Source organism: Hemiscyllium ocellatum, chromosome 29 (genome assembly GCF_020745735.1).
Source record: "Hemiscyllium ocellatum isolate sHemOce1 chromosome 29, sHemOce1.pat.X.cur, whole genome shotgun sequence".
NCBI classification, from domain to species: Eukaryota; Metazoa; Chordata; class Chondrichthyes; order Orectolobiformes; family Hemiscylliidae; genus Hemiscyllium; species Hemiscyllium ocellatum.
Genome location: NC_083429.1, coordinates 23,549,010 through 23,573,751, shown reverse-complemented (window position 1 = coordinate 23,573,751; position 24,742 = coordinate 23,549,010). Strand labels below are relative to the sequence as shown.

At 43.2% G+C, this 24,742-nt stretch overlaps 1 protein-coding gene across 3 annotated transcripts in view; it reads right to left on the bottom strand.

Moving 5' to 3' along the window:
- LOC132829617 (arginyl-tRNA--protein transferase 1-like) overlaps window positions 1-24,742 on the bottom strand; it is a 77,702-nt gene that overhangs the window by 32,122 nt on the left and 20,838 nt on the right. For all 3 annotated transcript variants that reach the window (XM_060846914.1, XM_060846916.1, XM_060846915.1), the window contains exons 3-6: window positions 19,946-20,008; window positions 12,486-12,589; window positions 8,996-9,175; window positions 3,148-3,473 (exon numbers count right to left, since the gene is read on the bottom strand). In XM_060846914.1, coding sequence (XP_060702897.1) covers window positions 3,148-3,473; window positions 8,996-9,175; window positions 12,486-12,589; window positions 19,946-20,008 — 673 coding nt within the window. The remainder of the gene's footprint in view (window positions 1-3,147; window positions 3,474-8,995; window positions 9,176-12,485; window positions 12,590-19,945; window positions 20,009-24,742) is intronic.

Sequence of the window (24,742 nt, the reverse complement as noted above, 5' to 3'; positions counted from 1 at the left end):
ACAGTGCTTACCACAGAATTCCAAGCTTCTGACCAGCTCGGGTAGCTACATGCCTGGACTATTTGAACCTCTGGTCAAATGGCAAAACCCAGGATGTTGTTGTTCAGGGACTCATTGCTAGTAATGTCATTTAATGTCAAGTGAACATAGTTAGGCTTTCCTTTTTGAGAGGATCACCTGCATTTGATGTAGCATGTTGCCTGACACTTATCACTCCGAGGCTGGATGCTGACCAGGCATTTCTGTCTGCAGGAATAGCCAATTCCATTATTGCAACCATTACAAAGGAATCGAATAAAGCACACATCTATGAACTGCTAGCATTATGATGAAGAGAAATCATTGATGAAGCTGCCAAAGATAATAGACAAAGCTGGAAATGGTTGTCAGGGAATTCCAACAACTGCATCTACCTTCATTCTATCCCAATCATCTCCCAGATCACCCTAAATTAAATTTGACTTGAGCAATGCAGCTTATGTCCATGTTTGGACTAAGGCTGTACTGGAATCAGGAGGTGAGTGGTCCCAGTGGACACAAACTATGCATCGGTGATCGGGACATCAGTGAGAAAGCATCATTTGATAGCAGTTTGCTAATGATTAGGGCAGAGATTATCAAAAAAACAGGGTTGTCCTGTTTTTTTGATAATGATCAATGTTATGGAAATGTAATGAATGTTCACAGCACACTGTAACGACATGCCTAAAAACATCACTGCCTGATTGTCCCCTGAGGACTTTTATAGCTGGATTCCATCATTTGCACCTCAAAGCATTTGCACCTTAACAGGATATTGAAGGTGATAGGTGGGTCCAAAGGATTGTCAAATAAGTGCATCAAACAGTGCAGCTTGGATCCTTATTGGACACTGGATCCCAAGTTCAGTCGCAGACATTTGATCTCAGCTGAAACAAACAACTGGTCCCAGTGATCCTGGTTAAAGTGAGGAAAGAATATCTTATCCTGGGATCTCAGTCTCAGTGGTCACCCAGCAAAGTCTACCAGAGCGCGAACATGTGTGAAGGAAAAGTCTGGTCTGGTCTTGACCCCTCCGGTCAAATAATACTGACCAGTCTCACATTTGAAGAAGATTCACTTGATTAAATCTTAGTTCAAGACATTCTCATCTGTAATTGGGCAGATCATTCTGTCTCCACTTACAGCATGTGTCAGGTAAACTATCTAAAAACCAGGACCACAAAAGGAGTAGCTTGGAGAAGCTGCAAAGAACATAAAGATTCATCTTGATCCATCATAAAGTGTACGGCAGAGCTAACTTCATTCTTCCTATTTCTCTGCTATTTACAATCCTCCCGTACCTGTGCTCTTTAATATTGTTCTTCCCTCAGTGTTTACTTTTTACAAACTAGCTGCAATCCTATTTGGCCTTTGTACTTCACCCTGTAAACAGCCAAAGCACTGGGTGGCACAGTGGCACAGTGGTTAGCACTGCTGCCTCACAGCGCCAGAGACCCAGGTTCAATTCCCGACTCAGGCGATTGACTGTATGGAGTTTGCACATTCTCCCAGTGTCTGTGTGGGTTTCCTCCGGGTGCTCTGGTTTCCTCCCACAGTCCAAAGATGTGCGGGTCAGGTGAATTGGCCATGCTAAATTGCCCGTAGTGTTAGGTACTGGGTAATGTGGGGGTATGGGTGGGTTGTGCTTTGGCGGGTCGGTATGGACTTGTTGGGCCGAAGGGCCTGTTTCTACACTGTAAGTAATCTAATCTAATCACTGGAGCCAATATCTGACAAGGTCATATCGAGAGTCAAAAGGTGTGCCACTGGAGAAGCACAGCCAGTCAGGCAACATCCAAGGAGCAGGAGAGCGGACATTTCAGGCATAAGCCCTTCATCAGGAATGATGCTCACTCTCCCGCTCCTCGGATGCTGCCTGTGTTTTTCCAGCATCACACTTCTTGACTCTGATCTTCAGCATCTGCAGTCCTCACTTTCTCCAAGGTCACAATAAAATGGATTTTAGGATGAAATCAAGGGAGATGGAGGCACGTGATTACTTCACTGGACTAGGGATCCAGAGGCTTAGGCGAATTAAGGAATTAAGGACTATGGGGAGAATGCGGGTAAGTGGAGTTGAAATGCCCATCAGCCATGATTGAATGGCGGAGTGGACTCGATGGGCCGAATGGCCTTACTTCCACTCCTATGTCTTATGGTCTTATGGAATGGTCAGGTGATATGACTTCAAATCCCACCATTTAAGCTGGACCTTAAATTCTATTAAATTTGAAATTGAAAACATTAGTCCCATTAATGGTGATCGTGAAACAAATACTGATTACTGTAAAAACCCACCCAATTCACTGATATCCCTTAGAGACTGAAATCTGACCTATGTTCAACTCGAGATCCACAATAATGTGGCTGACTCTTATTGAGCTGCCTCTGCAAGCGACTCAAAGGGATGCTAACCAATAACAGAGTTGTCATGTCTCATGAGTGCATTAAACAAAACTGGTTTCAGGGAGTCTACAGAAAGTTTCACATCTCTCCAGTTTCTTTTAAAAAGGGAAGGTGGTGGAATAATGGTAACGTCAGTGGATCAGTAGTCCAGAACCCCGGGTTAATATGCTGGAGGCATAAGTTCAAATCCTACTATTACAGATGGCAGAATTTAAATTCGGAATAAGCTAGCCCAATGGTGACTGAAGACTATAAGCCCATCTGGTTTATTAATGCTGTCCAAGGAAGGGAATCTGGCATCCTTACCTAGTCTGGCCTACATGTGACTCCAACTCTCAGCAATGTGGATGACTCTTAACTGGTCCCTGGCAATTATGTAAATGCTGACCTCGCCATTACCCCAATAATGAATAAAAAAAATTGGAGAGAAATTCAAAATGAGTTGTAGAATGACCATCACCGATTTTACACAAAAGACAGGTCTAACCATATGGTACTGTGTGTCTAAACCTCTGATATATTGAATCACATGGAGTTGAGGCCTGAGGCAGATCAGCCATGATCTTAAAGAATCACAGGACAGGTTTGAAAGGCTGAATGGCCTTATCCTGTTCTTTTGTTTTGAGTTAGGTGTTAAAAACTGCCCTGTGATCCCCTCTGACTACAATGAACAAACAGGTTGTCTCGCTGATGGATGGGAGCTGGAATACAGATTCTTACCTCCAGCTGGTGCAATGGTGTGACAGGCGTGTTGTCCACTATGAGCTCCTCTAATGATCTAGTATGGCTAGGCGCAGGCTTGGAATGGAGTGGAGGTGGGATGGGAGATGGGTGCACAGTGCTCATGGAGGTTTGTGACAAGGATGGCTGCAGAGCCGGCAAAGGAGCTGGTTCCTGACCTGGGGCCTTGCGCTCCGTCAGTCCCACCAGTTCCGACTCTGTGGAGTCCAGCTCTGCCTGATGGCCCCTCTCCGGGCTCTGTAGGAGCTCTGTCCGGCTCTCTTTGGCTTTGTGGCAAGTATGCATTGGAGAGTCCTCATCTTCAACTGGGGAAGAGAAAAAGAATGCTGTTGGGTTCATTGATTTGAAAGGCTACAATAAGACACTTCAGTCACTTCTCTGTAAGAGCTCCTCCTTGCTTGTATGCAGCAACTCCTGAGGAACAGTGCGTCAGAGGCAAGAAACACTTCATCTCGGCTACACACCAAACTAAACAGACCATTACCCAAGCTGCGTACAAATTGGAATAGGGTAAATATGATTAGAGAAATGAAAGCACGAAACAATGACTAGTGCAGCAGAAGTGGAGTTTGGCTTTTCACACACTAGCATCAGCAGTAGGGAGAATAAGGACCATATGGTTGGGATAGTGGACACCTGACCTGCATTGGGAACAATGTTCTAGAAAGCCTCATAACTGAGAAAATAGAAAAAAAAAAGAGTTTTAAACTAAAATGAGGGGACAAGATTTTGATTGGATTTGATCAGATTTATCGTAGTCACATATATCCAAGTACAGTGAAAAGCTTTGTTTGCGAGCAATATAGACAGATCACAGTAAGCAAAGACATATGGATCATAGGTTTCTTAGACAGAGTGAGGCATACAGCTTACACGGAACAGGAGGTGGGATAACATTTGGGAAGCTTTGGGTGGTATATCAAAGAATAGAGACAAGGTAAGAGAGAAAGGTATTAATATGGGACTATGTTAGGAAGGGGAACAGAGTACAAAAGTAACATTATAGATAAAGTTAGAGGTTTCAAAAATAATAAAGGACAAGGTTTAAGATTCTGTATTTGAACTTACACAGCACTCAAAACAAAATAAAAAGTATATCGTGCAAAGAACAGTAAATAAGTATAATTACTGAGACATGGATTAAGACCTACACAATGAAGAGTGCATGGCATTTAAGAGGACAGGAGTTCAGTGGAGGGAATGAACACGCTGCAAATGATGCCTTAATACAATAGAGATGGACAGCCCAACATCAGTAAACCACATTGTAGCAGCAGTTTTAGTCAAGTACAGAAATTAAAAAAAACAAGAAAGTGACTTCAGGGAGTGATGTACAGATCCCCAAGAGTAACAACACGTTAAGATAGAGGGAGAAATAATTGGATCTGGTTAGGAAGGTATGAAACACAATCATAGATGAAGGTGCAAAACGAAACCTAGATGAGAAGCTCCAATAATATTGTCAGGGTAGCTCCTTAGTGCAGCACATTCTAGAAGTAACCAGGCAACAGGTTATATTAGATCTGATAGTGTGCCCAATAAGGTAGGATTAATGATCTTGAAGTGCTGCTAGGTAATACCTTCTGTTTTAACTCAGGTTTCAGTAAACAGAAGAGTGGGTCCAAGATTAGCATTTTCAACTTAAACAAGGGCAATAAGGAGGGTGTGAAAAGACTTAACTTGCAAATTAGATTAAGAAACAGATCAATAGAAACTGTAGTGACATTTAAGGTGTTTTTCAGATTACACAAAATAGGTACATTCCAACAAAAAAGAGCCATTCTAGCAGGAAGATCCACCATCCGTGGTTATTTTAAAAAGTTAAATATAATAATGTGGCTCAGTGGTATGTACTGCTGCCTCACAGCTCCAGAGCCCAGGTTCGGTTCCACCCTTGGGTGACTATCTGTGTGGAGTTTGTCCATTCTCCCCATAACTGCGTGGGTTTCCTCTGGGTGCTCTGGTTTCTTCACACAGTCCAGAGATGTGCAGGCTAGGTGGGTTAGCCATGGGAGATGCAAGGTTACAGGGATAGGATGGGGGGTGGGGGGTGGGGTTGGGGAAAGGGGTGGTGGTGGGCGTGGGTGGGATGCTCTCTGGAGGGTCGTTATGGACTCAATGGGCCAAATGGCCTGCTTCCACACTGTAGGGATTATATAAATAAAAGATTAAAAGAAAAAAGGTGTACAACTTGCAAATGGAGGCATTTGAGAATATTAGACAACATATAAAAAAGCAAAGAATGACAAAAATTAATAAAGAGGGTAAAATTAAAGTGCCAGGGAACGTTAGCTACAGGTGAAAAACGTTTCTATACATATTATTTAAAATGGTAAAGTTAACACTGTCGTGATTGTAATGAGGTCAGCCAGGTGGATCTTATAGAATGAGATTCCCTGATTGGACCAGATTAACAGCCCCAATCAGGGAGCCCTGGCTGACAGATATAAACAGGAGTTCACACAGCATTGCCCTTTGATGTGAAGGGCACTGCTTGTCACAGGCCACTCGGGTGTTTCCTTTCTTTTCCTGGTGGTGGAAATTGAATAAAGATTTGTACACCTTGTCTCTCACTGTGTCTCACAGCTGCACACACACGATGGGTGCTGGGGATAAAAATAATAAGCACTACCGCAGTTAGGCGGTAGTGTGGGGGTAAAAAAAAAATAACCAGGAGATGCCCTTTGATGTGAAGGGCACTGCTTGTCACAGGCCACTCGGGTGTTTCCTTTCTTCCTGGTGGTGGAAATTTAAAATTTGTGCACTTTGTGTCTCTCACTGTGTCTCACACCTGCACACATACACCATGGGTGCTGGGGAAAATAAGCACTACCGCAGTTAGGCGGTAGTGTGGGGAAAAATAAAAAAAAGCAAAAAAAAAGGAGAAAAAAAAAACCAGGAAAAAAAATAAATAAATAGGAGATTTCACTGGCCACTCGGGTGTTTTCCTATCTTCCTGGTGGTGGAAATTCAATAATAAAAAAAGATAAACAGGAGTATCAGATGTTCTGTTCACTTTGAGAGCTGGCTCTGAGGGAGCCGGACCAGTGTCAAGGGCTCTCCAAGTGTAAATAACGAATGACTTGGTGATAGGATACTGGCCTCTGTGGAGTTATTTCAAACAGTGAGCATTTTACAGATGGAATCCGGAAAATTAGTAATCGTAAATCAGGAAAACGGTTTTGAATTTGACCATTTTATTTTTTAAAAAAAGCATTCATGGGATGTAGGCTTTCTTGGCTGAAACAGTTTTGGTTGCCCATCCCTAATTGTCCTCAAGGTGGCAGTGGTACGCCCTCAATGCCGTTAGGGAGGGAGCTCCAGGATTTTCATCCCATGAGTGAGGAAACAGGGATATATTTTCTAAGTCTGGATGGTGAGTGACTTGGAAGTTAACAGGCAGCTGACGGCCCTTGTCCTTCTAAATGACAGAGGTCATGAATTTGGACTGTGCTGTCTAAGCAGACTAGATGATTTTCTGTAGTTCATCTTGTAGATAGTATACCCTGCTGCTACTGAGTATCAGTGGTGGATGGAATGCATGCTTGTGGATGAGATGCCAATTGGCCTGGATTGTGTCAAGTTTTTTTTGAGTGTTTTTAGAGCTGCCCCCATCCAGGCAAGTGGGGGGCATTCCATCACACTCCTGACTTGTGCCTTGTAGATGGTGGACAGGTTTTGGGGAGTTACTTGCTGCAGGATTCATAGCCTCCGACCTGCATTTGTAGCCACAATATTTATATGGCTATTCCAGTTGAGTTTCTGGTCAATTGTAAGCCCCCAGAATGTTGATATTGGGAATTGAGTGATAATAGCGACTGTCAAGGGGCAACGGTTAGATTCTCTCGTTGGAGATGGTCAGTGTCTGGCAGGAATGTTACTTGCCACTTATCAGCCCAAACCTAGATATTGTCAGGTTTTTCTGCATTTGGACATGTATCCAGTATCTGAGGAATCATGAATAGTGCTAATATTACGCAATCATCAGTGAATATCCCCAATTCTGACCTTATGATGGAGGGAAGGTCATTGATGAAGCAGTTGAAGATGATTGGGCCTAAGACACTGCAGGAGTTCCTCGGGGTAGAGATGTCCTGGAGCTGAGATGACTGACCCCAAGACTACAACTCTCTTCCTTTGGGATAGGCACGAATCCAACAAGTGGAGATTTAAGTCAATTAAATCACTTAATTCTTTTTTAAACTAAGGGAATACAAATCTAGTCTCTGCAATCTGTTCTGCATCATTCTGATGTATTTGTACTGTACCTGTTCGAAGATCATATATCCTTCCTGAGCTGTGGTACCAAATTTAAGCACAGAACTCTAGATGGGGTCTAACCACAGTCCTATACAGCTGTAACGTAGCTTCCAACCATTTGTAACCCACCAAATGGTTTCCTTTTACCTGGCTACGAGCTTTGACTGATATCTGTGATTGAACCCTTGGATTTCTGTTAAACTACAGCTCCTGACTTCCCAGCACTAGAATATATTCTGATCTGCCTCTCCTTTCTTCAAAGTGGGATACCTTGTGCTTGCTCCAAATCAAGCTCCAAGTTCCCACTCACCAAATCTATCAACCTCTGCAACCTTCTGACTTAAGAGTCAGAGCTGTACAGCACAGAAACAGACCCTTCACTCCAACTTGTCCATGCCGACCAGATATCTAAATTAACCTAGTCCCATTTGCTAGCATTTGGCCCATACCCCTCTAAATGCTTCCTATTCATATACCCATCCAGATGTCTTTTAAATTTGGGCAATTGTACCAGCCTCCATCACTTCCTCTGACAGCTCATTCTAAACATGCACTACCCTCATGGTGGTGAAAAAGTTGCCCTTTAGGTCACTTTTAAATCTTTCCCCTCTCACCTTAAACCCATGCCCTCTAGTTTTGGTCTCCCCCACCCCTGGGAGAAGACCTTGACTATTTAACCTATCCATGCCCCTCATGACTTTATAAACCTCTACAAGGTCAACTCTTAGCCCCCAATGCTCCAGGAAAAGTAGCCCCAGCCTACTCAGCCTCTCCTTTAGCTCAACCCCTTCAACTCTGGCAACATCCTTGTAAATCTTTTCTGAACCCTTTCAAGTTTCACAATATCCTTCCTATAGCAGGGAGACTAGAATTGAATGCAGTATTCCAAAAAGTGGCCTAACCAATGTCCTGTATAGTCACAACGTAGCATCCCAACTCCTATGCTCGATGCACTGATCAATAAAGGAAAGTACCGAATGCCTTCTTCACGACCCAGCCACTCCACTTTCAAGGAGTGAAACCTGCAGCCCAAGGTCTCTTTGTTTGGCAACACTCCCCAAACCTTCCCATTAGGTGTATACATCCTGCCCCGATTTGCCTTTCCAAACTGCAACACCTCACAAACACCAAAATTAAACTCCATCTCCCACTCCACAGCCCATCAGCCCATCTGATCAAAGTCCCATTATACTTTGAGATAACCATCTTCACTGTCTACTACACCACTGATTTTAGTGTCATCTGCAAACTTACTAACCCTTCCTCTTATATGCACATCCAAATTATTTACATAAATGACAAAGAGCAGTGGACCCAGCATCGATCATTGCGGCACACAACTGGTCACAGGCTTCCAGTCAGATTTCACCTGCAAGATTTCCTTTACACCCAGCTCATTGATGTCTGTTAAGATGGAGGTAGACACCCCATTCCCCTGTTGCAGTTCATTTTGCACAGAGAGTCACGCAGCTCAGAAACAGACCCTTCGGTTTAACCTGTCCAAGCTGACCAAGTTTCCGAAACTAATCTAGTCCCATTTGCCTGCTTATGATGGACTGAAGCTTACCAGGCCAGGTCTGGCTGCTGCTCACACTCCGCTGGTCTGACACTCTGTTTCCCTCTGACCATTGCTCCTCAGCGCTGTCGGCCAATGCCAACGTGGTCTGCCCAGTGCTCGACTTGCCCGGTGCAGCTTCAGGGACTTGCTTCCCATTATGGCACCTGGTATCCTCCTCGGAGCTAACCCCTTCACAAAGAAATGGCAGTTCAGATTACAGTGAGAATAGGAAAGAATGAATAAACACACAAAGTCACAACCATGGCAAATACATGAGAAGTCTCTTTCAATGTAGCAATAATTAACAAAAAAATTCTAATACATGCTCCTTTGTCATTTGGTTTCCTGGAATAAAATTTACAGTTAGAAATTACGATTGGTTATACTTGCAGTGAAAACTTAGAGATCATTTTGACTTAATGTGATAGCAATCCAGATGCCAGTTTTAAACATCGAAATGATTTTATTCCCTTCGACATTAAACGGCTTGGTTGATATTTTCTCTATTGCCTCTTTTTACAGCACTGGAGTCTTCCAAAAGAGAAAACAACATAATGTTTCTTCAGTCAATGTAAATTTAAGGAGTTTTCTTTTTAAAAAAATGTATTAATTCATAAACATTTAAAAATCTGCTCTCAATTGGTGCTTGTTTATGTGGGTCTCTTTAGCAGAGGAGAAATGCAAAGTACAGTGGCGAGATTGAGCCACACAGAAGTTTCACTCTGGACTCTGCTGGGTCAAGAAGGGGAGGAATTAGATTAGATTAGATTACTTACAGTATGGAAACAGGCCCTTCGGCCCAACAAGTCCACACCGACCCGCCGAAGCGTATACCACCCAGACCCGTACTCCTGCACATACCCCTTCACCTAAGGCTACGGGCAATTTAGCATGGCCAATCCACCTAACCTGCACATCTTTGGATTGTGGGAGGAAACCGGAGCACCCGGAGGAAACCCACGCAGACAGAGGGAGAATGTGCAAACTCCACACTGTCGCCTGAGGTGGGAACTGAACCCGGGTCTCTGGCGCTGTGAGGCAGCAGTGCTAACCACTGTGCCACCGTGCTGCCCTAAACACAAAAGAATGATGGAGAAACTCAGCAGGTGTGCAGCATCTGTGGAGAGAGAAATAGAGGTTTGAGTCCAGTAGGATCCAGTGTCCAAAAGGAAAATTATGTCCTGCAGCAAAAAAAACTCTTGCTCTCCCCCTCTGTTTTCTGCAGTAAGCCACTTTAAACACGAAGTAAAGTGGTGGACCTTCTCTACAGCAGATGCTGCAAGTTGTGACTTCAATTAAGTCAGAGACCTTTCATAAGCTGTTTCTTAGACCAGCAGCCTCAAGACGGCCTGCTCTCAATGATTAGCCAGACTACTAAAAACCAAACCAAACCAAACCGGAGAAAAGCTGAGCTGGGACAACTGGCCATTCCCCTTTCATTGTACAAATACTGTCTGGGGCCGTATTTGTTAGCTATCTTCAAATTGGCCCGAAAACGCTCCAAACTTAGATATTGTGGAATCACTGCTTTTTACAACCTCTGGGAAAAAAGAAGCAAAGGACAACATAACCTTGTTAAAGGAGCAGCATCGTCATAGGGATTTTACGTTTTCCCTTCAAATATATAAATATTTATGAGGACTCAGAATAGCAGGGCTTGCTTTCCAATGCACCACCCCTGTGAATCGTGGCAACATGGCAATGTAAAAATCAGCAGATCGCTTTAACAGACAAATCTGGGGAGAGATGTCAAAATAGCTGCCAATTCAGTTTCATTCATGTTACAAAAATCAAAGTTGCCTCTTGTAGGGGAGAATCAGTGCGACGTCCTACTCCATGTATTGGGATTCATCAAATGGCATCCCTTGAATCACTACTTGCTAAACCAATCAGATGTCAGCTTTCCTCTCTCACTTACGATTCGGAAGGCTGTAGGTTCCAAGTCATGAGCCATGAGCACAGATTTGAGGCTAACACTCCATGCTGCACTGAGGGAGTATTGCACTGTTAGTGAAAACACTTTCTGGCATGAATATCGAACTGGGACCCCTTTTGCCATCTCAGGTTGACATTTAAAAAAAAACACTCATTCAACCTTTTATCTCTTGACCAACATTACCTCAGCGCTGGGGACCCAGGCTCGATTCCACCCTCAGGTGACTGTCTGTGAGGAGTTTGCACAGCCTTCCTGTGTCTGTATGGGTTTCCTCAGGGTGCTCTGGTTTCCTCCCACAATCCAAATACGTGCAGGTTAGGGGGACTGGTCATGGTAAATTGCCCCATAGTGCCCAGGGATATGCAGGCTACGTGGATTGGCTGAGGGGAATGCAGGGTTTCAGGGATAGGGTAGGGGGTGGGATGCTCTTTAGAGGGTTGGTGGGGACTCAAATGGGCCAAATGGCCTCTTTCCACACTGTATGGATTCTATGATGATTTTGATAAAAACATGATCTTGTGATTATCATGCTTGTGGGAGCTGCTCTGCACAAATTGCCCGATTTTTAAAAACTGTACATTTGTAACAAAATTTAATGTTCAGGAATATCCTGAAGTCATGGTCTAAACGTTAGCCTTCCTTTGCTTCCTACACCTACCGAGCATGGAAGAACAAACTCGTGATTATAAATAGCTGCAGCAGCTACATTGTAAATAAGTAAAGGTTCCACTGACAGTAAATAAGAAACAATTCATGTTGTTAGTCAAGATTCATGGCACCAGGAGGATTTCCTGCTTTTCTCTGAACAGTGCCAAGGGATACGGAGCCTCCCTTGAAACAAGCCGACGTGGTTTTGGTTTTGCATTTGTCTGGAAGACAGCAGGCTTGGCAAAGTGACCCTCAGTGCAGTGCAGTGAAGTGCCTGTTCGAGTTAAGTGGTGCCCAAGACCGACAAACACCTGATCAACATGTCAAGAGACCAACCACTGAGCCAAGAGTTAACGCGATTGCTTCATCATCACCCAAACAGAGGCAGAATGAAACATACTTGCGAGAGAATCCTGCCTACTCATCATTCCCCCACCCACTTTCCTGTTTGCTTAGGGATGCCCTACTGGCCCCAGATAAAGCCCACCCTGCTTATATCTGCCGTGGGACCCCTGTCTGCTCCTGACCCGGAGTTTTGTGCATTCCCAGCAGTAGCCACCGAGTGGTGCTGCTGAGAACAAGGTGGCGTTTGGAGACGGGAAGCTGGGCAGCTCAATGGAGTGATTGGGATTCAATGTCACTGGAGAACCTGGAAATGGAATTACCACCGGCTCTCCAGCTGGGGACTGAGCCACTCTACAGTTGAATGGAAGCAATGAAGATGCTGCTTCAGGAGGGAGATAACACAATAACCGCAGTTATTGAAATAATCAGAATGGCTAAATGAATCAAAAATGCAATCAGGAAGTCTTTGCATTGCACACAACACTTCCCATACACAGATCATTCTTTCCTATTGATTGGGCATTGGTTTCCAGTTACACAGGAACGTACAAACGTCTGTGGCATACTTACCAGCTGTTTCCTTCACTAAACCACCCGTACTTGTTAAAAGTTTCCTCATTTTCTTTAGAACTCGCCGTTGTGATCTGGATATCCGAAAGTCCAAGACATGGCACCTGAAACAGTAGCAAAATGACTCACAGCGTGGGGCAATGGAAACTTGACTGTACATTTAGAGGGACAGGGAGGTGTTTTGGTCTCCTTTTCGGAGGAAGGATGCTCTCGCTCTCTCTCTCTCTCTCAGGAGGGCAGCGAAGGTTCACCAGGTCGATTCCAGGGTTGGCGGGACTTATGTATGGAGGAGAGGTTGACTAGGTTGGGATTGTTTTCACTGGAGTTCAAACGAATGGGGGGGGATCTAAGAGATTTATAGAATTCTAACAGGACTAGACAGGGTGAATGCAGGGAGGATGTTCCTGGTGGTGGGGTGTGTCCAGAACCAGGGGTCACAGCCTGAGGGTTTGAGGTGGACCGTTTAGAACGGAGATGAGGAGACATTTCTACACCCAAAGAGTGGTGAGCCTGTAGGATTCATTACTACAGGAAGTAGTTGATGCCAAAACATTGAATGTATTCAACAGGTGGCTAGATATACACTTGGGACAAATGGGATCAAAGATTATGGGGAGAAAGCAGGATTCGGCTATTGAGCTGGACAATCAGCCACGATTGTGATGAATGGTGGAGCAAACCTGAAGGGCTGAATGGCCTCCTCCTGGCTTCTATGTTTCTATTAGATAGTTTCTGTTACAAATTCTACCATCAGCCCAACTGGTCTGTGCATTCTAGACCAATCCCCTCTGACCTTATTTCATTGCCTCTCAGACTTACCTCTAGTCCTTTCTGCTACATGGCTGAGGGGTGACCTTATAGAGGTTTACAAAATTATGAGGGGCATGTATAGTATAAATAGGCAAAGTCTTTTCCCTGGGGTCGGGGAGTCCAGAACTAGAGGGCATAGGTTTAGGGTGAGAGGGGAAAGATATAAAAGAGATCTAAGGGGCAACTTTTTCACGCAGAGGATGGTACGTGTATGGAATGAGCTGCCAGTGGATTTGGTGGAGGCTGGTACAACTGCAACATTGAAGAGGCATTTGGGACAGGTATATAAATAGGAAGGGTTTGGAGGGATATGGGTTGGGTGCTGGCAGGTGGGACTAGATTGGGTTGGGATATCTGGTCGGCATGGACAGGTTGGACCGAAGGATCTGTTTCCATGCTGTACATCTCTATGACTCTATGTACTTATACAACTACCATTTGCCTTAACCATTCTGCTTGAGAATTAGTCCTACATTTATCTTACTTAGAGTCATAAAGCACAGAAACAGACCTTTCAGTCCAACCAGTCCATGCTGACTAAACATAAGACTCAAACTAAACTAGCCCCACCTGCCTGCTCTTGTCTCATCATCCTCCGAACATTTCTTATTCATCTACTTCTCTAAATGTCTATCAAATGATGTAACTGAATCTGCTACAGTTACCACTTCTTCTGGAAGTCCATTCATACATAAACCACTCTGTATAAAAAAAAGTTGCCTCTCATGTCTTTTTTAAACCTGTCTCCTCTCACCTTAAAAATATGTCCCCCTAGACTTGAAATCCCTCATTCTTGGGAAAAAACACCTGCCATTCACTTTATCTGTACACCCATGGTTTTATAAACCTCTACAAAAGGTCACCTCGGAATGAAATAAGGTTTCTGCTTTGTTAGTGATAACTCTTATATTTATAGGTTCTATAGTTTGGGATTCTCCCGCAAGTGGAAACTCCTTGTATGTTTTATTGAATCCTGTCATTATATTAAAGGCCTTTGTCAGGGGTCTTGCAGCCTTTTCTGTTGTAGGTAAATTAGCTCCAGGCTCCTTATGCTGAATTGGGGTTTACCATTGTTGGTGTGCTTCAATTGTTTGGGTCACCTACATTGTGGTAAACATAGAATAGTACAGCAGAGTACAGTCCCTTCGGCCCACGATGTTGTGCTTAACATTTATCTTAATCTAAGATCAACCTAACCTACACACCCCTCAATTTACTGCCATCCATGTGCTTGTCCAGCAGTCGCTTATATATCTCAAATGTATCTAACTCTACTACAGCTGCTGGCAGTACATTCCACGCACCCGCATACAGAACCTACCTCTGACATCTCCCCCAAACCTTCCTCCAATCACCACAAAATTATGACCCCTTGTGATAGCCATTTCTGCTCTGGGGAAAAGTCTCTGGCTACCTACTCTACGTCTCTCATTACCTTGTACACCTTTATCACGTCACCTCTCTTTTTCTCTCCAGTGTGAAAAGACCTAGCTCACTCAACCTCTCTTCATAAGACATGCCCTCCAGTCCAGGCAGCATCCTGGTGAATCTCCTCTGCACCGTCACCAAAGCCTCTACATCTTTCCTATAATAGGGCGACCAGAAATGGTTACAGTATTCCAAGTGTGGTCTCATCTGGGTTTTGTAGAGCTGCAGCAAAATCTCACTGCTGTTAAACTCGATCCCCCTGTTAATGAAAGCCAAAATACCATATGCCTTCTTCACCTTATCAACTTGGTTATCAACTTTGAGGGATTTATGTACATGGACCCCAAGATCCCACTGTTCCTCCACATTGCCAAGAACCTTTAACCCTGCATTCAGCTTTCAAATTCTACCTTCCAAAATGAATCACTTCGCATTTATCCAGGTTGAACTCCATTCGCCACTTCTCAACCCAGCTCTGCATCCCTTCAATATTGCAGCTCTGCACCCTGCAACAGCCCTTCACACTATCTAAGACACCACCGACCTTTGTGTCATCAGCAAACTTACTAACCCACCCTTCCACTTCTTTGTCCAAGTCATTTATTAAAACTACAAAGAGCAGAGGCCCAAGAACAGGCCCTTGCCTCACTGGTCACTGACCTCCAGGCAGAATATCATCCATCATAACCATTTGCTGTCTTCTATGGGCCAGCCAATTCTGTATCCAGACAACCAAATTTCCCGGTATTCCATACCTCCTAACTTTCTGAATGAGCCTACTGTGGGGAACCTTATCGAATGCCTTACTGAAAGTTTTGACAATTTTAGCACTTTCAACCAGTCTGGTAACAAGCCCTTAATCCATTGACCTTCCCAACTTCCAGGAATGTGAAGCAAGTCCAGTGTTTAAACAAAGCAGTCTCTTCAATTTTTTTCACTAATGTAAAGGGTCCTGGGGAGCAGGGTGTTTGCCTAATAGTAATTAGGGCAATTCCCCCATGGGGATCTGCACATTGGGGCTTCCCAGGGCACATCTTGGGTCCTGCAATCCAGAAACTGTCCTGATGGACATTTCTCAACTTGGAAGCCAGGAGTAAAAAAGCTACAGGGATTGAACTTCCATTACTAACAGCGTTCTGCATCACACTGTAATCAATTAATCTTAACTAATATCCCAATACTTTATTGGACTAAGGGTAACGCAATAGACTGAGAAACAGCCTTATTAACAAGTAAATTGTAATTGAACAGAAATAATGGTGTCCTGCAGACCATTAATGCTGTTTTAACTATCTACAGTAAGTTAGAGAATGGGCAGCATGGTGTCTCAGTGATTAGCACTACTGCCTCATAATGCCAGGGGCCTGGGTTCAATTCCACCCTCAGGCAATTGCGTGGAGTTTGTACATTTTCCCTGTGCAGGTTTTCTCCAGGTGCTCCGGTTTCCTCTCTCAGTCCAAAGATGTGCAGGTTAGGTGGATTGGCCAAACTAAATTGCCCTTGGTATCCAGGAATGTGCAAGTCAGGTGGGTTAGCCATGGGAAATGCAGGGATAAGGTAGGGGGATGGGTCTGGGTGGGAAGCTGTTTGGTGGGTCGGTGTGGAACAATGGGCCAAATAGCCTGCTTCCACATTGTAAGGATTCTATGAAGAATAACCAACAGTTATGCCAATTAAACTCAGGGAAAATAAAATCAGTCAGGCTGAGCCACTAAGTAGTAATGTGTTCATGGAGATCTGTTGTTCACTGTGCACAGAGTCTCTATCTGATCCATTTATCTCAGTAATGGATTCAGGCACACTGTCAAAATATAACAAATCAGACTGAAAATTGGATCAAAAAATATTTGAGTGATGAGTCTGCAGTCCCAAGGGTAGTTATATTACTGGAACTGAGCACTGTCCCTTTAAGCCTGCATTCTCAAATTTGTAGCTCGGTTCTCATCCACCCCCTTGAACTTTGCCTCGGTGTCTGCTGAATCCTTGCCTCCAGTCTCCCCGAGTCCCAGTTTCCCATTTGCAGTTGTGATTCTCACCAAGCCCACAACTCCCTGGAACCCCCACTGTCATACCTACCATGCCATCCACACCCATTCACTCAATTCAATCTCAGAGCAGGCACATTTAAAAGACATTTGGACAGGTACATGGAAAGGAGTAGTTAAGAGCAATACGGGCCAAATACAGGCAGACAGGACTGGTTCAGTTTAGAGAACTGGTTGGCATGGACTGGTTGGGCCAAAGGGTCTGTCTGTGCGCTGTATGACTCAACGACCCCCAGCTTGTTCCTGAGGATGGGAAGAGGAAGCATACTTTATTCTGGCACTGTTTGGGCTTTGATGAAGCTAGTGTGTTAATCGTGGCTCAGCGGCAGATCTTAACATCTCAATCAGGAGATGATCAATCTCCAGCTCAAAGAGGCAATCTCAGCAGGCACTTCAGGACAGTTAAAGCTTAATGATGGCAGCTAGTGTCAGAAAAATGAGGTACAGCTTCTGCTTCAATCCTCTTGCGAGGATTGCAATGCTGAGAGGGCTGTTTGTTGTTCCATTGAACGCCGATACCCTATCCATTTAAATATAAGTGCACAGTGATCAATGTCAGTTCTGACGCTGATTGGAAGACTTGGGTCAATATCCTGGAACAACTGAATGGTTCAATCACCAGACATGGCAGAATCAGCTCCACAATTTTCAAACTGTAGCTCTGCTCACACCTACCTATATAATAGAAAGACCAAATGGTTCCATCACATAAAACACTGTTCCCTTGCTGCTGTATCTGCTCAGTCCACAATGTAGATGGACCCATGAGCAAACCACTCTATATGCTGCACCAATGGACAGTTTCTGCTTCTGAAAAGTGGGGATCTCTACTCTGTGGTTACCAAAGGCCAGGGAGGGTGTCACCAATTTACCTTTCTGGAATTTAAATGAAGAGATTCATTTCATTTTGAAAGTTTATTACTTGGAAGAAGTCATCAGCTGATATGGAGGGAAAGGAAATCTCTAAAATTTGCATGAATCAAAATGAGAACAGAATTAGTTCAACATATTCAATAGACCGAATCGTTGTCTCAAAACAATTTTCAATATATACTCAACTGGAACTTTATCCATTATCTGTGCCCTGCAATATTTGATGGTGAGAGAGGATTGTTCTATATCTAGTCATTGCTATGCCTATTGTGAAAGTGCTAATGGAACAATGTACCAGGAGTCCTTACTCTGCAGTTACTGTGCTATAAACCTATCCTTTAGTTAGTATTCCTACTGTGTTCCTAAAAAGACATGCTAAACAATCACTTACCCTTAAGCAAATAGAGAGTGAGTTGTGCTTCTGGTGGGTAGATTTTGCATTAAAGTACTCGAGCATATCTCGGACCTATTGGCCTCTTATCAACGAGCAGTTTCTGCTTACTTCTGGTTTGCCACTCATCAATTTCCCACGATCCTCTTGCTCTTCCCTCCTTCCCCAACATCACAGCCTCTTTCTGAAAACAGCTGTACTCCCCTCCATCTGAGTTGTGGCCCTTCTCACTCTGTCTCCCCACCCCGCTGCCAAGCAGGAATTAGGAAGTGGTTGAAGAGGGAGACAGCAGGAAGCAGAGAGAGGGAGTAGGAGAGGACATTGGAGACTGGGGGGGGGGTGGATAAGATAACAATGTTTTCAAACAGACTGGGCACTCACAGGAACTGAACAAAACCAAAAATACATTTTTTTGGGAACTTCTCTAATTTACAAACCACATTAAAAAGTAGAAACACATTATTGGGAATTGGCTATAAACAGGGTAATTGACTCATGAGTGTTTAATGTAGCAATGTGGAAAGAGGACATTTTGAACATTAATTCTATTTCCCTTGAGTTAATGTGGAGGTACCGGTGTTGGACTGGGTTGCATGTTTCGGTTCATTAATATGTAAATCTCACAACTTTCTTTCAAATCGAATACGCGAGATAACTTAAGGTTTTATTAAAAAAAGGTGACATTTCAACTCAAGCAACGCATGAAAGGTGTGAGGTTAGAATCTGTCTGTACCCCAATCTTGAATCAGACTGGTTCAATTCCAAAGTAGGAATTTATAAATGGTTACATGGATTGACTGCCTACAGATTATATGTTTTTTGAACAAAATAGAATGCATCTGCAATTTCAATTCTGCAAATATAAATTCACCCAACAGACTTTTGTGTGTGTGCAAGCATGTGTGTGTGTGTGTGTGTGTGTGTGTGTGTGTGTGTGAGAGAGAGCGAGAGAGAGAGAGAGAGATTGCAGATTCATTTTACTTTGTTTGAAAAAACACACAATTTGCAGGCAGTCAATCCAAGTAACATTTTATAAATTCCTACTTTGGGAGACAGACAGATTCTAACCTCACACCTTTAACGCATTGTCTGAGCTGAGATGTCACTTTTTATTATAAAGCCTTTAGTTATCTCGAGAATGTGATTTGAAAGTAGTTCTGGAATTTACATATTAATGAACCGAAACCTGCAGCCCATTCCAAAAGATGAAAGACTTAAAAGCAATCCAGGTTTGTTCAATATATCAAATCAGTTGCATGCATGACACTGTAATCTTTGGCTATAAACTCTGTCTAATGATGCTGCTCCATAACTACCTGAAGGAGCAGCACTCTGAAAGCTAATACTTCCAAATAAACCTGTTGGACTATAACCTGGTGTTGTGTGATCTTTAACTTCCTTGACCTAGAATCCTTACAATGCAGAAAGAAGCCATTCAGCCCATTGAGCATCCCATCCCAGAGCCACACCCCATCACCCTGCATTTCCCATAGCTAACCCTGACATTCTGCACATCCCTGGACATGATGAGGCAAGTTTTTTTTCCAGCCTGGCTAATCCATCTAACTTTAAAATCTTTGGACTGTGGAAGGAAACCGGAGCATCCGGCAGAAACCTGCGCAGACTCAGGGAGAATGTGCAAACTCCACACAGGCAAACAGTCACCCAAGTCTGGAATTGAACCCAGATCCCTGGCACTGTGAGACAGCAGTGCTAACCACTGAGCCACCATGCCACCAATCTGGGAGAGAGTTGGTTGACTCACTTGTTGAAATAACTGTCTCACTTTCTAGCATCGATGTGCTTCATATTTGAGGAGTTGAAAATTCAGACCAACTGAAAAAGATCTCTTAAAGTAGTGTAGAAGGCTGGAGAGTGAGAACACAGATACAGATGGTTAAATCTGTGCTTACCTCATGGGGTAGGTAGGACAACATGTAATAGGCATCGCGGCTTTGTACAGATATTTTCCACTCCTAGACAAAGTAGAAAATAATTTAATATCATACTCTTAAATATTGTACTACTATTTATAAAGCTAGTATTATATAATATTTTATTAAAAATGGCAAAGTCACCATAGTCTTACAGGACCGTAGGATTGCTCTCTCACGTGAGAAACAACTAGCAGTGGTTTAACCTGAGGGGGACAGCACCTTAGGCAAAGGGGCGAAATGCTATTTGCATCACAAACCTGCCATTCTGCCAATGAAACAAACCAAATCCCTTTTTTGTTAAGAAATAAAACTACAGTGAGAACGGGCAGATTAATTAATTCTTCCCATCTATGAGTTGTCTGAACTTTCTTATCCCAATCTAGAACAAATGTTTAGTCTAAGAATGCAGACATTGGTGATATTTACTGTCAATCACTAGTTAATGGGAGAAGGTTGTGGTTGACTGAGTAGTTAGAAATTAACCATGGTCCTTTTAGGTATACTTTGGGATTTTTTTTAATCTAAAGTATATTGAACAGAACATTAGGGAACCAGTTGCGTTTTTATTCCAATCTAAAAGCTGTTTGGCCCTTTTGCAGATTCAACATTTTTCAAAAATATATTTTAAAAGATATTCTAGAACTGGAACACTGTTTCTCTGAAGAGTTTGCCCTTTAACATAAATCGTGGTATTACCTATACCCCTCCGCCTCATTCGGAGGTAAATCAGAAGAAAGCACTTGCACCCTTGTGATGAATTCCAGTTTGTACCGCAGTGCTGTGACCCTGAGCACCCTGAATCAGCACAGTACCATACCTGTCACTGTCATTAAGTAATGCTGAGTGCAGTAATAGAAGGAGTCAAAACATGTGGCACTGAAAAGCACAGCCAGTCAGGCAGCATCTGAGGAGTAAGAGAGTCAACGTTTTGAGCATAAGGAATGTTCTTTCCTTTTAAAGAGCTTACGCTCTAAACGTCGATTCTCCTGCTCCTCGGATGCTGCCTGACCAGCTGTGCTTTTCCAGTGCTGCACCTTTTGACTCTGATCTCCAGCATCTGCAGTCCTCACTTTCTCCCAGCAATGGAGGGAGTCAGTTGAAATTCCCAAACCACACCATCCCTCCCTTAATTTCTTTACACCACATCTTCTTCTATGTTTCTCTCTACTTGGTGGGCATTATTCCAAACATTTACTTATGGTGTCAAGGATTACACAGACTGTTAGTAGTCTTATGATTACCATGTTATCCCCATTTGCCTCTCCCTACAATCTCACATGTCAAGGTGAGCTGCCAAGCTGAAATGTCATGAATGGATTTTGAAGGGAGTTTGGCTCTAGATTTTGGTCTTGTAGACCATGTCTGGATTGGTCGTACCACTCTGTACGTATCACTGCCCAACGTCGCTTAGATCGGATTGTCCCATATTCTGCAATAACCATTAAAAAGAAAGCAGCAAAAGAACTGCAGATATTGGAAATCAGTTCTGAAGAAAGGTCACTCGATCTGAAACATTACTTCTGATCTCTCTCCACAGATGCTGCCGGATCTGCTCAAATTTTCCCAGCAATTTCTGTTCTGGTTTCTGTAATAATCATGCTGGTTCACTTCTTAAATCAAGTGAGATCAATGCCTTCCTGTTCCTTTTGTCCCTCTGGGCATTCTGACAATATAAAATGTCTTGGCTGATCTAATTTTCTGCTGACCTCTGGACTTCCACACTCTCAACCAGATTTTCTGCCTTGGCTTGGAGTTTGATGGGGTTTTCAACCGACAGCTCAGTTGCTTTTTACTGTTGCTTTTCTCCAATGGATTAACTGTCTCACAGTCTTGAGAGGCTGTGTTTGACTTCAGGTCGCAATCTAAGACTGGTACATGTTTTTTAATCTTGTCTCCCTTAACAGTCCTGCCAATGGGGACCCATTACTCAATAAATGGAGAAGAGCTAATTCCCAGTCTGGATTCTTATAAAATTAATTTCACAGACTGACTGCATTTTCCATCTCTCCACTCCACTGAAGATAGAGCAGAGAACTTGTCATTGGGTTGATATCAGCATCCAAAATGTATTTCCTGAAATGTTCATTCACAAATTGAGGTACATTGTCTGATATTCGACTCTTCCAGGAAACTGGGCACTAAAGTCCTTGCCGCACTTTGGTCACTGCAGTGACTGAACAAAGTCTTGCTACCTCAATCCATCGTTAATAGAACTAAACACAGCTTTGCTCTAAAGATTCTGTTTCTGGCCTTTTGGAAAATTTTGATGAATCCATTGGTTCTGTCGGCATTTCGTCCATCAGACAAAATATAATGCTGTAACGTTATTTGAAATATCTGGTCACCACACTGATCATTGAGGTTTTGCTCTATACTTTATAATAGCGGAGATATCACCTCATGGAGTTTCTGTAGGATTTCACTTTGCATTGACTGTGGAATGACCATTGTAGTTGTACTTCGATAAAGCCTTTGGCTATTGTCCAGCATTTCTTCTGGCCTGAAACACATTTCAACCACCTTTGTTGACAGCATTTTCTGACCATTGTCCACTCCTGGTCAGATTACAGAGCTGCACAAAAATCCCTGAGATTTTCCTCAGTGTTAGTTATCACCAGAAGAATAAGACCTTCTTTTGCTACTCAATCCACTGGTGCCCTTGAGAGAGTGTACCCAATGTTATTTGCACCTTGCCTGTAATATTCCACAGTCATATCCCATGAGACTGAGCCTGAGTAGTTGAATACATGAAGATCCCTTTTGATACTTATGGAATGGTTTGTAGTTCACCTTGATGTGAAACATCATGCCATGAAGAAGACTGTAAACATTTCACATCCTCACAGAACTACTAATGCTCCCTCACATTGGTTGCAAAAACAACCTTTCAATTTTCAAATCTCTTGACATAAAATAGACCAGTTTCATTTTCCATCAGTTTGAATGCTATTATTCCCTTGGATCTATGAGTCTATTGAACTTTCATTACACTTTTTCCCATTTCAATAAAAGATGCACAAGCAACCCCTTAAAAGTCAGAGGGAAATTGAGAAATAAACTTGTAAGGAGGTCTCAGCTATCTGTAAAAATACTAGGGTGGTTATGATAGGGGATTTTAACTTTCCAAACATCGACTGGGACTGCCATAGTGTTAAGGTTTAGATGGAGAGGAACTTCTTAAGTGTGTACAACAAAATGTTCTGATTCAGTATGTCGATGCACCTATAAGAGAAGGTGCAAAACTTGACCGACTCTTGGGAAATAAGGCAGGACATGTGACTGAGGTGTCAGTGGGGGAGCACTTTGGGGCCAGCGACCATAATTCTGTTGGATTTAAAATAGTGATGGAAAAGGGTAGACCGGATCTAAAATTTGAAGTTCTAAACTGGAGAAAGGCCAATTTTGATGGTATTAGGCAAGAATTTTCAAAAGATGATTGGGGGCAGTTGTTTGCATGTAAAGGGACGGCTGGAAAATGGGAAGCCTTCAGGAATGAGATAACGAGAATCCAGAGAAAGTATATTCCTGTCAGGGTGAAAGGGAAGGCTGGTAGATATAAGGAATGCTGGATGACTAAAGAAATTGAGAGTTTGGTTAAGAAAAAGAAGGAAGCATATGTCAGATATAGACAGGATAGATCAAGTGAATCCTTAGAAGAGTATAAAGGAAGTAGGATTATACTTAAGGGGGAAATCAGGCGGGCAAAACGGGGACATGAGATAGCTTTGGCAAATAGAATTAAGGAGAATCCAAAAGTGGTTTTACAAATATATTAAGGACAAAAGGGTAACTAGGGAGAGAATAGGGCCCCTCAAAGAACAGCAAAGCGGCCTTTGTGAGGAGCTGCAAAAAATGGGGAAGATACTAAATGAGTATTTTGCTTCAGTATTTACTGTGGAAAAGGATATGGAAGATATAGACTGTAGGGAAATAGATGGTGACATCTTGCAAAATGTCCAGATTACAGAGGAAGACATGCCGGATGTCTTGAAACGGTTAAAGGTAGATAAATCCCCAGGACCTGATCAGGTGTATCCTTGAACTCTGTGGGAAGCTTGGGAAGTGATTGCTGGGACTCTTGCTGAGATATTTGTATCATGGATAGTCACAGGTGAGGTGCTGGAGACTGGAGGTTGGCTAACGTGGTATCACTGTTTAAGAAAGGTCGTAAGGACAAGCCAGGGAACTATAGACCATTGAGCCTGACGTCGGTGGTGGGCAAGTTGTTGGAGAGAATCCTGAGGGACAGGATGTACATGTATTTGAGAAGGCAAGGGCTGATTAGGGGCAGTCAATATGGCTTTGTGTGTAGAAATCATGTCTCACAAACTTGATTGAGTTTTTTGAGAAGTAACAAAGAAGATTGATGAGGGCAGAGCAGTAGACGTGATCTATATGGACTTCAGTAAGGTGTTCGACAAGGTTCCCCATGGGAGACTGGTTAGCAAGGTTAGATTCCACCGAATACAGGGAGAACTAGCCATTTGGATACAGAACTGGCTCAAAGGTAGAAGGCAGAGGGTGGTGGTGGAGGGCTGTTTTTCAGACTGGAGGCCTGTGACCAATGGAGTTACCTCAGATTACAACAGGATCTTGACCAGATGGGCCAATGGGCCGAACCCTTGCCAGTTTCTCAACATCTTTCCTACAGGAAGGAGATCAGAATTGCAGGCAATATTCCAACAGTGGCCTAACCAATGTCCTGTACAGCCGCAACATGACCTCAATACTCTGACCAATAAAGGAAAGCATACCAAACGCCTTCTTCACTAT